At 45.5% G+C, this 13,997-nt stretch overlaps 1 protein-coding gene across 1 annotated transcript in view; it reads right to left on the bottom strand.

The window, feature by feature from the left end:
• LOC126481218 (valine--tRNA ligase) overlaps positions 1–12,950 on the bottom strand; it is a 209,189-nt gene extending 196,239 nt beyond the window's left edge. The window contains exons 1-2 of the mRNA XM_050104822.1: positions 12,666–12,950; positions 12,365–12,538 (exon numbers count right to left, since the gene is read on the bottom strand). Coding sequence (XP_049960779.1) covers positions 12,365–12,538; positions 12,666–12,857 — 366 coding nt within the window. The 5' untranslated portion in view covers positions 12,858–12,950. The remainder of the gene's footprint in view (positions 1–12,364; positions 12,539–12,665) is intronic.
• Positions 12,951–13,997: the final 1,047 nt, after the last annotated feature.

Below are 13,997 nucleotides of genomic sequence, written 5' to 3'. Positions count from 1 at the left end.
TTTAATGAATATTTTTTCTCTGTGTAACTGACTTCATGAACTAATGTGAACCTGAGTTAGTTGGTTGGTTTAAAAGAAGGGGAAAGGGACCAAACTGCTAGGTCATCGATCTCTTGTTCCGAATAAAACAATGCCACAAGGGTAAGAATAAAACAAGCGAGACTGACAACGGAGAGAAAGGAAAAACTACAATAACAACTGAAGGGCAACAAACACTTAAGTGGACAAAAGGGAGAAGAAACCCACAGATATGCAAGAAACAGGTAGAAGAAATTAAAAAGACGAAATAGATTACCATGGATGGCTGACCATGAGAATAAAAACGAGAAGCCAACCACTCTGCAACATATTAAAACCTCCACCCAAAAGCATTAGGGTGGAGGACACAGAGGGACGAAGGACACGAGCTAAAGCTTAGATCAAATGATATAACCCACCCTCACGAATAAAACGTAAAACTAAATCAGCCGATGAGGCACTGTCAGATAAAATTATCGGCAATGAGTCCGGTAACCGAAGATTTCATCGCAGGGCAGTCAAAGTGGGGCAGTGCCCCAGAATATAGGCCACTGTCGACTGGGCGCTGCATCGACACTAAGGCGTGTCTTTATGGCGCCGGAGGTCACCCAAGCGTGACCGACGTGGAGCCGACAGAGAACCACAGAGTCCCTGCGAGAGGCCCGGAAGGAGGACTGCCCCACATTCGTAGTCTCATTAATGGCAGGCAGTTTGTTGTGTGTAGTGATACTATGCCATTCCGTCTCCCAAAGCCGAAAAACCTGGCAGCATAAAAATGAACGCAGGTCAGTTATTGGAATGCCGGTATCGATTAGAGGTTTCCGCGTAGCCTGTTTGGCTAGCCTGTCGGCAAGTTTGTTGCCAGAGATTCCGACGTGCCCTGGGGTCCACAAAAACACCACGGAACAACCGGACCGTTCCAGGGCATAGATGGACTCCTGGATGGTTGCTACCAAAGGATGATGAGGGTGGCACTGGTCTATAGCTTGCAGGCTGCTCAAGGAGACAGTACACAGAAGAAACGACAACCCAGGGCATGAACGGACGTGCTCAAGAGCACGAGATATAGCCACCAGCTCTGCAGTGAAAACACTGCAGCAATGGGGTAAGGAATGCTGCTCAATATGTCCTCCATGGACATACGCGAAGCCGACGGGACCATCAGCCATCGAGCAATCAGTGTAAATTACTTCACAGCCTCGGCACATGTCAAGAATCGAGAGGAAGTAACAGTGGAGAGCTGCAGGGTGAACCGAGTCCTTTGGGCCACGTGAAAGGTCCAGGCGAAGCTGTGGCCTAGGTGTACACCATGGAGGTGTATGCGAATGGACCTCGAGTATAGATGGTAAAGGCAAGAACTCCAGTTCAGATAGAAGGGATTGGACGCGAATTGCAATTGTAAGCCCTGACCTGGGCCGAAGATGTGGGAGATGAACCACTATGGGTTGAAAACGAAGACAGTAAGTCAGATGCGCAGGACAACTATGAACGTGTACAACACAATTGGCGAGCAGTTGCGCATTCCCGACCTGCAATGGAGGGACTCCAGCCTCCACCAGGACACTGGTCACCGGACTTGTCCTAAAAGCTCCCGTTGCTAGTCGAATGCCGCAATGGTGCACTGGGTCGAGTAAACGCAACACTGAGGGCACCGCCGAACCATAAAGCTGACTCCCACAGTCAAGGCGGAATTGAATACTGAGGGCTCTGTATAGCTGGAGCAGCATAGAGCGATCTGCACCCCAGTTGGTGTCGCTCAGGCAGCAGAGGGCATTGAGTTGCTGCCATCACTTCCGCTTACGCTGACGAAGGCGAGGAAGCCAAGTCAATCAGGCTTCAAAAACCCGTTCTAAGAATCAACATGTCTCCACTAAAGTAAGTGAATCATCATCAAGGTAAAGTTATTCCAGATGAATGGTATGATGCCAACAGAAGTGCACAACACATGACTTTGTGGCCGAAAACTGGAAGCCATGGGGTAGAGCCCATGACTGCACCTTGTGGATGGCTCCCTGTAGGCACCGCTCAGCTACACCAGTACTGGTGGAGCAGTAGGAAATGCAAAATTCATCTACATACAGAGAAGGTGAGAAGGGTGGCCCTACAGCTGCTGCTAGACTATTAATGGTCACTAAAAATAGAGAGACACTCAAGACAAAGCCCCACTGGACCCCATTCTCCTGGATATGTGGGGCACTCATGTAATGTGGCAAGGATATGATGTCGCCAGTTGGTGTCATGGTGTCATACGCTTTTCATAAATCAAAGAAAGATGGCAACAAGGGAATGGTGTCTGACGGATGGTAGACTCAAGGGACATAAGATTATCAGTGGCAGAGCGACTCAGACGCAAACCGCCATGGCACAGAGCCAGTAAGCCACTTGAGTCCTGAACCCAACCCAACTGCCGACACACCATACGTTCCAGCAGCTTACAGAGAAGTTTGGTGAGGCTCATGGGCCGATAGCTATCTGCATCAATCGGATTTTTAATGGGTTTATGGGTTTTAGCACCAAAATGATGGTGCTCTCCCGTCATTGCGATGGAAAGATGCCATCGCACCAGATCTGGCTGAAGATGATGAGGTGTCGCTTGTAGTCAGACAAGAGATGTTTAATCATCTGACTGTGGATCCAATCCAGCCTAGAAGCTGTGTTGGGGCAATGTGCAAGGGAGCTGAGGAGCTCCCACTCTGTAATTGGGGCATTATAGGGTTCCCTGTGGCGTGTAGTGAACGAAAGGACTTTTTACATATGCTGTTTGAGGGTGCGAAAGGCTGGGGAGGGGGGGGGGGGAGGGGGGGGGGGGAGGTAGTTCTCTGATGCAGGGGCTCGAGCATAGTGCTCAGCAAGTGCTCAACAACTGTGCTTGCCTCGGCAGAGAGCATGCCATTGATGTTAACGCCAGGGACACCTGTTGGGGTCTGGTACCCACAAAGACGTCTGATCCTTGCCTAAACTTGGGAAGGTGACTTACGGCACCCAACGGTTGAGACGTCTCACTCCCAACACTCCTGTTTCCATCTTTTGATAAGCTGCCAAGCACAGGCAAGGAGCCGTTTAAAGGCTATGAGGTGCCCCAGGGAAGGACTTATGCCGCTGTAGAGCTCGCCAACACCCCTTAATTGCCGCAGTGAGTTCCAGCATCTACCAAGGGACTGTCTTTCGCCAGTTGCTCCCGAAGTAGGTGCTCCAGAATCTTTTACTCCATGATTTTCCGCTCCTTTTGGAGTACTGGACAATCTGGTGAGCAGGGGGAGTGGTTCTCTCCATAGTTGATACAAGTGGGAGGAGGCGACATGGAGTATCTGGGTGCAGTGGATGTCCGCAGTCTCGACATGTGGTGCTGGAAGTGCAGTGGAAACATGTGCCTGAACTTCCAGCGCTTAAGGCACTGCATAGGTTTAACATCACATTGGTAACCACCACATTGACCTTTCCAGGCAATGAATCACCCTCAAAGGCCAAGATGAAGGCACTGGTAGCAACCCTGTTGTCTATGGGTCCCCTGTAAACACACTGGATGAAATGAGCACCCCACCATTATAAATTGGCGCGGAGCCCGGCATCAGACTTCAAGAGGAGATTACAATGAATAATGATCCCCTGGACCATGTTGAGGCTTTTATGGGGAGTAACGGAAACAGGAATATCACCCAGCTTGTCACAGGCGAGGAACGCTCGGGATTGGGCTGGAGATGCTGTCTGAATCAAGACTGTGCCATTTCGCATCTTGGACAGTGCTGTCACTTCTCCAAACTTAACCTCAAGTTGTTCAACGAAAAAAAGTTGAGGCTTTGTAGGTAGAAAGAAGTCCCCATCAGTTCGGCTACAGACTAAAAACCGAGCCGAATATGCCCCTCTCTCGTTCTATAGGTTCCTCCCATGGTGTAGCGAGGGAGGGAAACAATTTAGGGTCATGCCTGTCTGCATTGTATTCGGTCTTGCCCTTCTTAGAGACTGCTGGTGCCATACGGTCACCAGCAAGAGATGACTTAGTCCGCTTCACTGTGGGTCATCTGCCCTGATGCCACCCACTCCAATCAAGGGTTCTCCCCACAGGCGCCACCCCGCCACAGCAAAGGCCAACTGGCATGATGGCCACTGCCAGGAGTCCTGATGCCCCATGAAGACGGGAGTCTATTCCTTGACATACACGGGGAGTTTACACCTCAGGCATCAGCAGTGCAATCCCTGTGTTGTCAGGGGGCTACCACCAAATGGGTACACGACGGCCCCACCACAATGGACTGGCTGCCATGCTGGATATTAGGTGCAGAGAAATATTGTCATGGGGGCGAAAGAGTACGGGAGACAACGGAAGATGATATACCCCGGAAAGTGTCCTCACCCAAATAGTTGAATCGCAGAAGGAGATGCAAAGCCATGACAAGAGCACTATGGATAACTCGTGCACCACATAAGGCGTCCTTCCCCATATGGCCCACACTGCTGTAGCATTTTGAAAGTGGCAGCCAGAGCGAGAGCACCAGCAGCAGCGAGTACTGTTTGTATAAAGCGTTTATTTTGCATTTTGTTTACGACCTTCCACTAAGGAAAGGATTCTATTTGTGTTTATCTGCTCTGCATAGTAACTAACAGTTCTTGATAAAACTTTACGTAGTTTTCGTGTTAGATTTCTTAGTGTTTTCTTGATCGTTTAGAACAGAAAGCGCCCTAAAACCGTCTTTTGTTTGTTTCGCGGCCGTTAGCCACTAGTCACTTGAATCAGCAGTTGTCTTGTGACAGCCAGAGCGAGAGCACCAGCAGCAGCGAGTACTGTTTGTATAAAGCGTTTATTTTGCATTTTGTTTACGACCTTCCACTAAGGAAGGGATTCTATTTGTGTTTATCTGCTCTGCATAGTAACTAACAGTTCTTGATAAAACTTTACGTAGTTTTCGTGTTAGATTTCTTAGTGTTTTCTTGATCGTTTAGAACAGAAAGCGCCCTAAAACCGTCTTTTGTTTGTTTCGCGGCCGTTAGCCACTAGTCACTTGAATCAGCAGTTGTCTTGTGACAGCCAGAGCGAGAGCACCAGCAGCAGCGAGTACTGTTTGTATACAGCGTTTTTGTACTTATTTGCTGCGCTTAGCTTTTAAATAGTTTTTCTGGGAAAACCTAGCGTAGTTTTCGCGTCTCGTATTTCAGTGAGTGTTTCTTGATTATCAGAGTAGCTCATCAGAAGATTATCTTGGGAATTTGTCACCGTATAGAGTAGGGTAAACATAGTCATGTGTAGGGACTGTGGTTGTTGTGAGCGGACGCAAGGAGAATTGGCCACTCTTCGGGGGCAGGTGGAGGCTTTGTCTGTTAGGCTCATCGAGCTCGAGGCGCAGGCGTCGGCTCGTAGTGGCGTTGGGGCAACTGTGGTGAGACCTATGCCTACTTCGGTGGCCTTGGAATCACATGGAACCCCTGATGTCGCTGCGTCTTCCGGCAGTGAGCATCTTACCGGTCAGCCATCACTCCAGGGTGAATGGCGGACAGTGGTGGGCTCGCGCGTGCCTGGCCGAAAGGCGAAGGTGGGATCTGGCCGCGTGGCAGCTGCCTTACCCCTTTCCAACAGGTACGGGGTGCTTCCTAGTGGTGATGACATCGTTTCCGAGCCACCACAGGATGCCTCGCCTGTTGGGCCAGTGGCCGATTCTCCGGCAAGGTCCCGACAGTCACAGAGGGCGGGCCTATTAGTTATAGGGAGCTCCAACGTTAGGCGGGTTATGGAGCCCCTCAGGAAAATAGCGGGTAGGTCGGGGAAGAATGCCAGTGTGCACTCTGTGTGCTTGCCGGGGGGTCTCGTCCGTAATGTGGAGGAGGCCCTTCCGGCAGCTATTGAACGCACTGGGTGTGACCGGCTGCAGATAGTAGCACATGTCGGAACGAATGACGCCTGCCGCTTGGGTTCTGAGGCCATCCTTGGTTCCTTCCGGCGGCTGGCTGATTTGGTGAAGACAACCAGCATCGCACGCGGAGTGCAAGCTGAGCTTAATATCTGCAGCATAGTGCCCAGAGTCGATCGCGGTCCTCTGGTTTGGAGCCGTGTGGAGGGTCTAAACCAGAGGCTCAGACGACTCTGCGACTATAATGGTTGCAAATTCATCGACCTCCGTTATTGGGTGGAGAACTGTAGGGCCCCCCTAGACAGGTCAGGCGTGCACTACACACCGGAAGCAGCTACTAGGGTAGCAGAGTACGTGTGGCGTGCACACGGGGGTTTTTTAGGTTAGAGGGACCCCCCCTTGGGCGAAACGATAAAATACCTGACGGCTTACCAGAGAGGACATTATCATCGTTGATAAAGAACGTCCATCCTCAGAGACCAAAAACAGGTAAAGTTAACGTAATATTGGTAAACTGCAGGAGTATCCAGGGCAAGGTTCCTGAATTAGTATCTCTTATTGAAGGAAATAGTGCGCATATAGTATTAGGAACGGAAAGTTGGTTAAAACCGGAAGTGAACAGTAACGAAATCCTAGACACAGAATGGAATATATACCGCAAGGATAGGATAAACGTCAATGGTGGAGGAGTATTTATAGCAGTAAAGAATTCAATAATATCCAGTGAAGTTATTAGCGAATGCGAATGTGAAATAATCTGGGTTAAGTTAAGTATCAAAGGTGGGTCAGATATGATAGTCGGATGCTTCTATAGACCACCTGCATCAGCAACCGTAGTAGTTGAGCGCCTCAGAGAGAACCTGCAGAACGTCGTGAAGAAGTTTCGTGATCATACTATTGTAATAGGGGGAGACTTCAATCTACCAGGTATAGAATGGGATAGTCACACAATCAGAACTGGAGCCAGGGACAGAGACTCTTGTGACATTATCCTGACTGCCTTGTCCGAGAATTACTTCGAGCAGATAGTTAGAGAACCAACTCGTGAAGCTAACGTTTTAGACCTCATAGCAACAAATAGACCGGAACTTTTCGACTCCGTGAATGTAGAAGAGGGTATCAGTGATCATAAGTCAGTGGTTGCATCAATGACTACAAGTGTAATAAGAAATGCCAAGAAAGGAAGGAAAATATATTTGCTTAACAAGAGTGATAGGGCACAAATCGCAGAATATCTGAGTGACCACCGTCAAACGTTCATTTCTGAGGAAGAGGATGTGGAACAAAAATGGAAAAAATTCAGAAACATCGTCCAGTACGCCTTAGATAAGTTCGTACCGACTAAGGTCCAAAGCGAGGGGAAAGATCCACCGTGGTATAACAATCATGTACGAAAGGTACTACGGAAACAAAGAAAGCTTCATCATAGGTTTAAGAGTAGTCGAATCATAGCTGATAAGGAAAAGCTGAACGAAGCGAAAAAGAGCGTAAAGAGAGCAATGAGAGAAGCATTCAACGAATTCGAACATAAAACATTGGCAAACAATCTAAACAAGAACCCTAAAAAGTTTTGGTCATATGTAAAATCGGTAAGCGGATCTAAATCCCCTATTCAGTCACTCGTTGACCACGATGGCACCGAAACAGAGGACGACCGAAGAAAGGCAGAAATACTGAATTCAGTGTTCCGAAACTGTTTCACTGCGGAAAATCGTAACACGGTCCCTGACTTCAGCCGTCGCACGGACGCCAAAATGGAAAATATTGAAATAAACGATATCGGAATTGAAAAACAACTGCTATCACTTAGTAGCGGAAAAGCATCCGGACCAGACGAGATACCCTTAAGATTCTACAGTGATTATGCTAAAGAACTTGCCCCCTTTCTATCAGCAATTTATCATAGATCGCTGGAAGAACGTAAAGTACCTAGCGACTGGAAGAAAGCGCAGGTCGTTCCCATTTTCAAGAAGGGTCATAAATCAGATGCGAATAATTATAGGCCTATTTCGCTTACGTCAATCTGTTGTAGAATAATGGAACATGTTTTGTGTTCTCGTATTATGACGTTCTTAGATAATACAAATCTCCTTCATCATAACCAACATGGATTCCGCAAACAGAGACCATGTGAAACTCAGCTCGCCCTATTTGCCCAAGAAATTCACAGTGCCGTAGACACTGGCGAGCAGATTGATGCCGTATTCCTGGACTTCAGGAAGGCATTTGATACGGTTCCACACTTACGTTTAGTGAAAAAAATATGAGCTTACAGAATATCGGACCAGGTTTGTGATTGGATTCAGGATTTCCTAGAAGAAAGAACACAACATGTCATCCTTAACGGTTCAAAATCTGCAGATGTAGAGGTAATTTCGGGAGTACCGCAGGGAAGCGTGATAGGACCTTTATTGTTTACAATATACATAAATGACTTAGTTGACAACATCGGTAGCTCCGTGAGGCTATTTGCAGATGACACGGTTGTCTACAAGAAAGTAGCAACATCAGAAGACTCGTACGTACTCCAGGAGGACCTGCAGAGGATTAATGCATGGTGCGACAGCTGGCAGCTTTCCCTAAACGTAGATAAATGTAATATAATGCGCATACATAGGGGCAGAAATCCATTCCAGTACGATTATGCCATAGGTGGTAAATCATTGGAAGTGGTAACGACCGTAAAATACTTAGGAGTTACTATCTGGAGCGATCTGAAGTGGAATGATCACATAAAACAAATAGTGGGAAAAGCAGGCACCAGGTTGAGATTCATAGGAAGAATTCTAAGAAAATGTGACTCATCGACGAAAGAAGTAGCTTACAAAACGCTTGTTCGTCCGATTCTTGAGTATTGCTCATCAGTATGGGACCCTTACCAGGTTGGATTAATAGAAGAGATAGACATGATCCAGCGAAAAGCAGCGCGATTCATCATGGGGACATTTAGTCAGCGCGAGAGCGTTACGGAGATGCTGAACAAGCTCCAGTGGCAGACACTTCAAGAAAGGCGTTACGCAATACGGAGAGGTTTATTATCGAAATTACGAGAGATCACATTCCGGGAAGAGATGGGCAACATATTACTACCGCCCACATATATCTCGCGTAATGATCACAACGAAAAGATCCGAGAAATTAGAGCAAATACGGAGACTTACAAGCAGTCGTTCTTCCCACGCACAATTCGTGAATGGAACAGGGAAGGGGGGATCAGATAGTGGTACAATAAGTACCCTCCGCCACACACCGTAAGGTGGCTCGCAGAGTATAGATGTAGATGTAGAAACCATAGAACAGGACCTGAACTCTTAGGGCCGAAAAATGTTAGACTTCTTTTAGTTGCCTCTTACGACAGGCAGGAATACCTTGGGCCTATTCTAACTGCCGGACCCACAGGGGGCAGAGTAGGAAGAAAAAGTAGATATGCTGACCTGTAGCATGGACTGAGGTCTAGGTTTGGCTGGAATATGAGAACACAGGTGAGGGTCAGTGGAGCTAATGAATGTGAACTGAAGAAAACTAGATGTGCCAACAGACTGGTCCGTAGAGAAACTTGAGGTCTGGGTTAGGTTGAAATGTGATAATTTGGTTGTGAGGCAGTGAAGTCAATGAACCTCAACACAAAAATACAATTACCAAAATAGATTTATGTGTAGCGTAGCTCAACATTTACATTCATCATTGCAATAACCTACTTTTGTCTTACTTCAAATTTTGTCAAAAATTCTGATGGTGATGTTATATTCAAATCTAACAGAAGAAAATATCAGCTACCTTTATTTACAAACCACAGGAATTAACAAACAAGCATTCTGACAGGGTACTGATGATCGACTCTTGACTTATCGTGTTCATTTCCTATCATTCATCATGCTAACAACTGCATGCAACCAAATAGCTAAAGTGCAATGTAAGTGCACTTTTACCAATTTTTGAATCATTTACTTTTCATCTCTTGAAACCTTGAAAATGACAGACTATACATTACAATAAGTGGGGAACAATATTAAATCAGGTAGGGAGCTGTTCAATGTCATTTCCCAAAAGCAGCACTGTGAAGACTGCAAATAAATGAAGTTTTATAACACACAGAACTCCAAACATTCTAATCACATACAACAGACTTTCACCTAATTAACTACATCACTGCTGTAGTTTATTGCTGGAGCCATAAAAGATAAATTCTCTCAGTGCTATTTCATCATTAATATTAATAACAACCTTCACTATTATTCTCTTTTTATTCCCTTGTATATGCAGTCTTGACTTCTTCCATGAATCTGAGGGTTGGCTATCTGCTTTGCTGTTCCTTGAACTGGAGTAGTAGTTTTAATGTATAGTTTTTACTTAACCTGCTGTGACCGAGTGTGCAGAAAAGAGCAAAAGTTTACCAGGGCACAGCCTGTTGTCAAATGCAAAATTTTTTTGTGGCTCTGTTAATGACTGTACACACAGGGAACAGACATCATCTGCCCCTTAAAAGTGCTATTTTCTGTCATTGATACCTTTCACTCTGAACATGCAGATATTAGAATAATGAAAATGAGTAAACACTATAAACCCACTGAAGTCCAATAGGCATAAAATGTCTGCAACCATTGAAAAAGATGGCAGCTTAATGACAACTAACACTTGATGCAGTATAGGACCGAAATAAAATATACGAAGCACTGGCAACCACTACAACGTGTACTGTAGACAATTATTTTGCGAAGTAGGCCTGTATCACGAGCAACAGTGTCCTAGGTGATCACAACATTAGCATACAACGTACTCTAGTGAGCAAACATTCATCACTGACCGAGGTCGCGCAGTGGTTAGCACACTGGACTCGCTTTCAGGAGGACGACAGTCCAAACCCGCGTCCAGCCATCCTGATTTAGGTTTTCTGTGATTTTCCTAAATCACTTCAGGCAAATACTGGGGCAGATCCTTTGAAAGGTCAACACCCGTCCCTAAACCAATGGGACCGATGACCTTGCTGTTTGGTCCCCTTCCCCCAGCCAGCCAACCAACCAACACCTTGTTTCAAACAATAGGTTGAAGAAGTAACTGACATGTCTGTGTGTTAGAGAGATAACTTCTATCAGTATATTAAGATATATGGCAATGGAGGCTATCATTCCATGGCATTTTACTGCTCTTTAAATTTTTCCTGGAGGAAAACAATAGTATCCGAGGTGTGGACTTGCAGATGAGGCTGGGACACCTACAGCAGATGACTATATGTTGGTAATGGAGGAGACCTCACTGGCCATGGGGGACACCTCACTGGAGACAGGGGACACCTCAGTGGCAGAGGGGAACACCTCAACAGCGGATGGGGACAACGCTGTCACGAGTGCATTACTCTGCTAGCAACTAGTCCCTGTCTAGCGAACAGCACAGATTGTATAAACACGTGATTAGTCACAGTGGGCTGTTCCACCTAATGCACATCACCCCTCTTACAGCTTTTGTTCTGCACGATTCATCCCAACATTGCTAACTGTGAAATGTTCTTTTTTTGAATTACACTGTTTTACTGACAGTAATGGATGTGATGTTTCATTTTCATCAAAAATTATAACGCACTGCATGGAAAGAATTGCTAAATAGCCTGCATTTATCAGACTCAATGTTGAAAGGCATAATTAGTGGCGCCATGGCGATACAAATGGTAACCAAGTTTGGAAATTATTTGCAGTGCCCACTGCTAGCACTGCTGGTTACTTAAGGTCCTAACGAAATATAATGGACGTGAACATGGCAAGACTAATAGTTGGTACTAACTGATGGGACCATTTGGGGAGGGTATACAGAAAACAGGTTTGGAATCTAGTAGATGCAGTGATGCAAAATAATTCACATCCATGACGTTTAATAGGTTGCTTTAAAAGCTGACCAACGGAAACTTCCATTTCTGTATTCGTAATATATAAGTGCAAATGTTTTGTACAAAACCCACTGTAATCGCTGTATGACGATTAAGACACCAGACATCGTGCCACGCAGACTATAGTTTGAAAATAAAAAGAAATACGCGACTCGACCCAGAATCGAAACTTCGACCTCCTGCATACTAACACAAAATGCTATTCACTGCACCAACTACACAGCACTACTACTACATGCTGACAGAGGTAGTTACCGTATATGTGATTAGTGTTGCCAGGCAAATCATTGACGTCCATTTACTGCCAAAAATATGCGCGGGACGAAATTTCGTGAGACACATTTTTGTATTGCTAGGATGAGAGAAATCTCGCTGCGAAGTCCGAGAGCGCGAATTTTTCTTCACACTTTATAGCTTGTTCTTTTTAGAGTTTACTTTCTACTGAAACCATCTAGGCAACTGAGCCTATATTACTAACGAGATCAATCTTCGACTTCCAACATAATTGAAATCTAAAGAACAGCGACATCATTTACTGACACCTGACTTTCACGCAATAGTACCGATAGAAGGCACTGAAATTATATCACAAACAGAGGATACCGATTATCGTAATGTAAGTCCTTACCCCATATTCTGGTTTGAAGAAGCCTTCCTTTTCCCACCAACTGTACCACGCTGCTTCAACAAAACGTGGACTATAAGCATCAGGCATTGGACATAGGGTGTCTTTCTTCTCACCATCGCGTGTAGCTGCTGTGTAGACTGCTGATTCTTTAATCTCCTTCTTCTTTTCTTTTTTCTAGCAAACATCAAGACGAACTTGAGAAAACAAAACAACTACTGACCATACGACAGAAATTAAAACCTAACGCAAGACATCCGGTTAGCACACAAAATGATGGATGTACGAAAAAATATTCACTTACTTCCGACTTTTCTTTAGGTTGGCTTGTTACGTCTTTCTGTTTATCTTTCTTCTGTTTAAATTTTTCTAATTTAGCAAGTTTCTTTGCTTCCTTTTCCAGCTGTTTCGCTGTCTTCGGTGGTTGATTTTCTTTAGCATCTTCAGGAAGAGATCCATTCACTGAAGTACTTGTGACAATTTCTGACTGAGACATATTTACAACTTATTTCACTCCTGGCAGATAAATACTACACAATACACAAACACACGTGTCCCACTCTCACTCAAATTTCGTCAACATTACAAATCCAGCATGAAAATCAAAGATGTTAGGCTGGTAATCTCGCACTTATCCAACGCCTCCTAGGTGGCGTTGGCTTACCTGTCTGCGCATGTCTACGTACATACCTATACCATCTGCGCGGAAGATCGTTGCTTGTGGACGAAGTGTGTACGGAAAATTTGCGCAAATGTAAGATGTGTGTAAATATGGAAGCTGGAGTTCTCGAAGTCTGACCAAAATTTCTCAACACTGTGGACGGAAAACACTTCTGCACAGACAAATTCTAGCATGTGGAGAGGAAACTGCCGCAAATCTGAAGCGAGAAAAAAATTTTATTCAGATGTTTTTTCAGACTAGAGGTTCTCCTCCTTTGGTACACGGTGAAATCCAAAACGGTTGATAGGAACAGTGCTATAGGGCGCTCATTGTTAAAGTTATTGAAATATGTTGGAATATGTAAATTAACATTGTCAGTTCTGTTTACTTCTTGTTGTTCTGTTACTCTTGGTCGTTCTACGTCCATATATGTGTTGTAGCGACACGTCATCGTCATCTGCCGTCGATTGCTGTGCATTGTTGTCGCGTTTGTCAAGTGGAATTGCAGGCAACGCCACAGATGATGTTGCAGCGGCAGTGCTCTTTATTCCTTGCTTTATTCCGTGCCAAATTAAGCATACTGCCATGGAACTCGGAGTGATGCTATCGGGCACTGACCGTGATCTGCCTGTGCTGCTGTTGCTAACAATTCCACAATATCGATGTATGGAACTCAGCATGGGGAACTGGACTTGGGACTACACTGTGCATTGATCTGGGGCTTCACTGTCGCCGATGGCTCAGAGCCAATCATCAGTGCGGATTTCCTGATGTACTACCATCTGATGCTAGACGTGGCGAATTCCCAACTTGTGGACAGTATGACTGGCCTCACTAGAACCAGGTTCTGCCACAACATAACTTCACGTAACGCCAAACTGATGCAGGCTAAGGACTGTAACTATATTTCCATATTATGGCGATTTTCTGCTCTAAGTAGGAACCCTCGAGTTCCAAAACTGGTGCAGCATAATA

This window comes from Schistocerca serialis, chromosome 5 (genome assembly GCF_023864345.2).
Source record: "Schistocerca serialis cubense isolate TAMUIC-IGC-003099 chromosome 5, iqSchSeri2.2, whole genome shotgun sequence".
Taxonomy (NCBI): Eukaryota; Metazoa; Arthropoda; class Insecta; order Orthoptera; family Acrididae; genus Schistocerca; species Schistocerca serialis.
The sequence above is the reverse complement of the archived record's forward strand: the minus strand, read 5'-3'. Positions and strand labels throughout refer to the sequence as shown.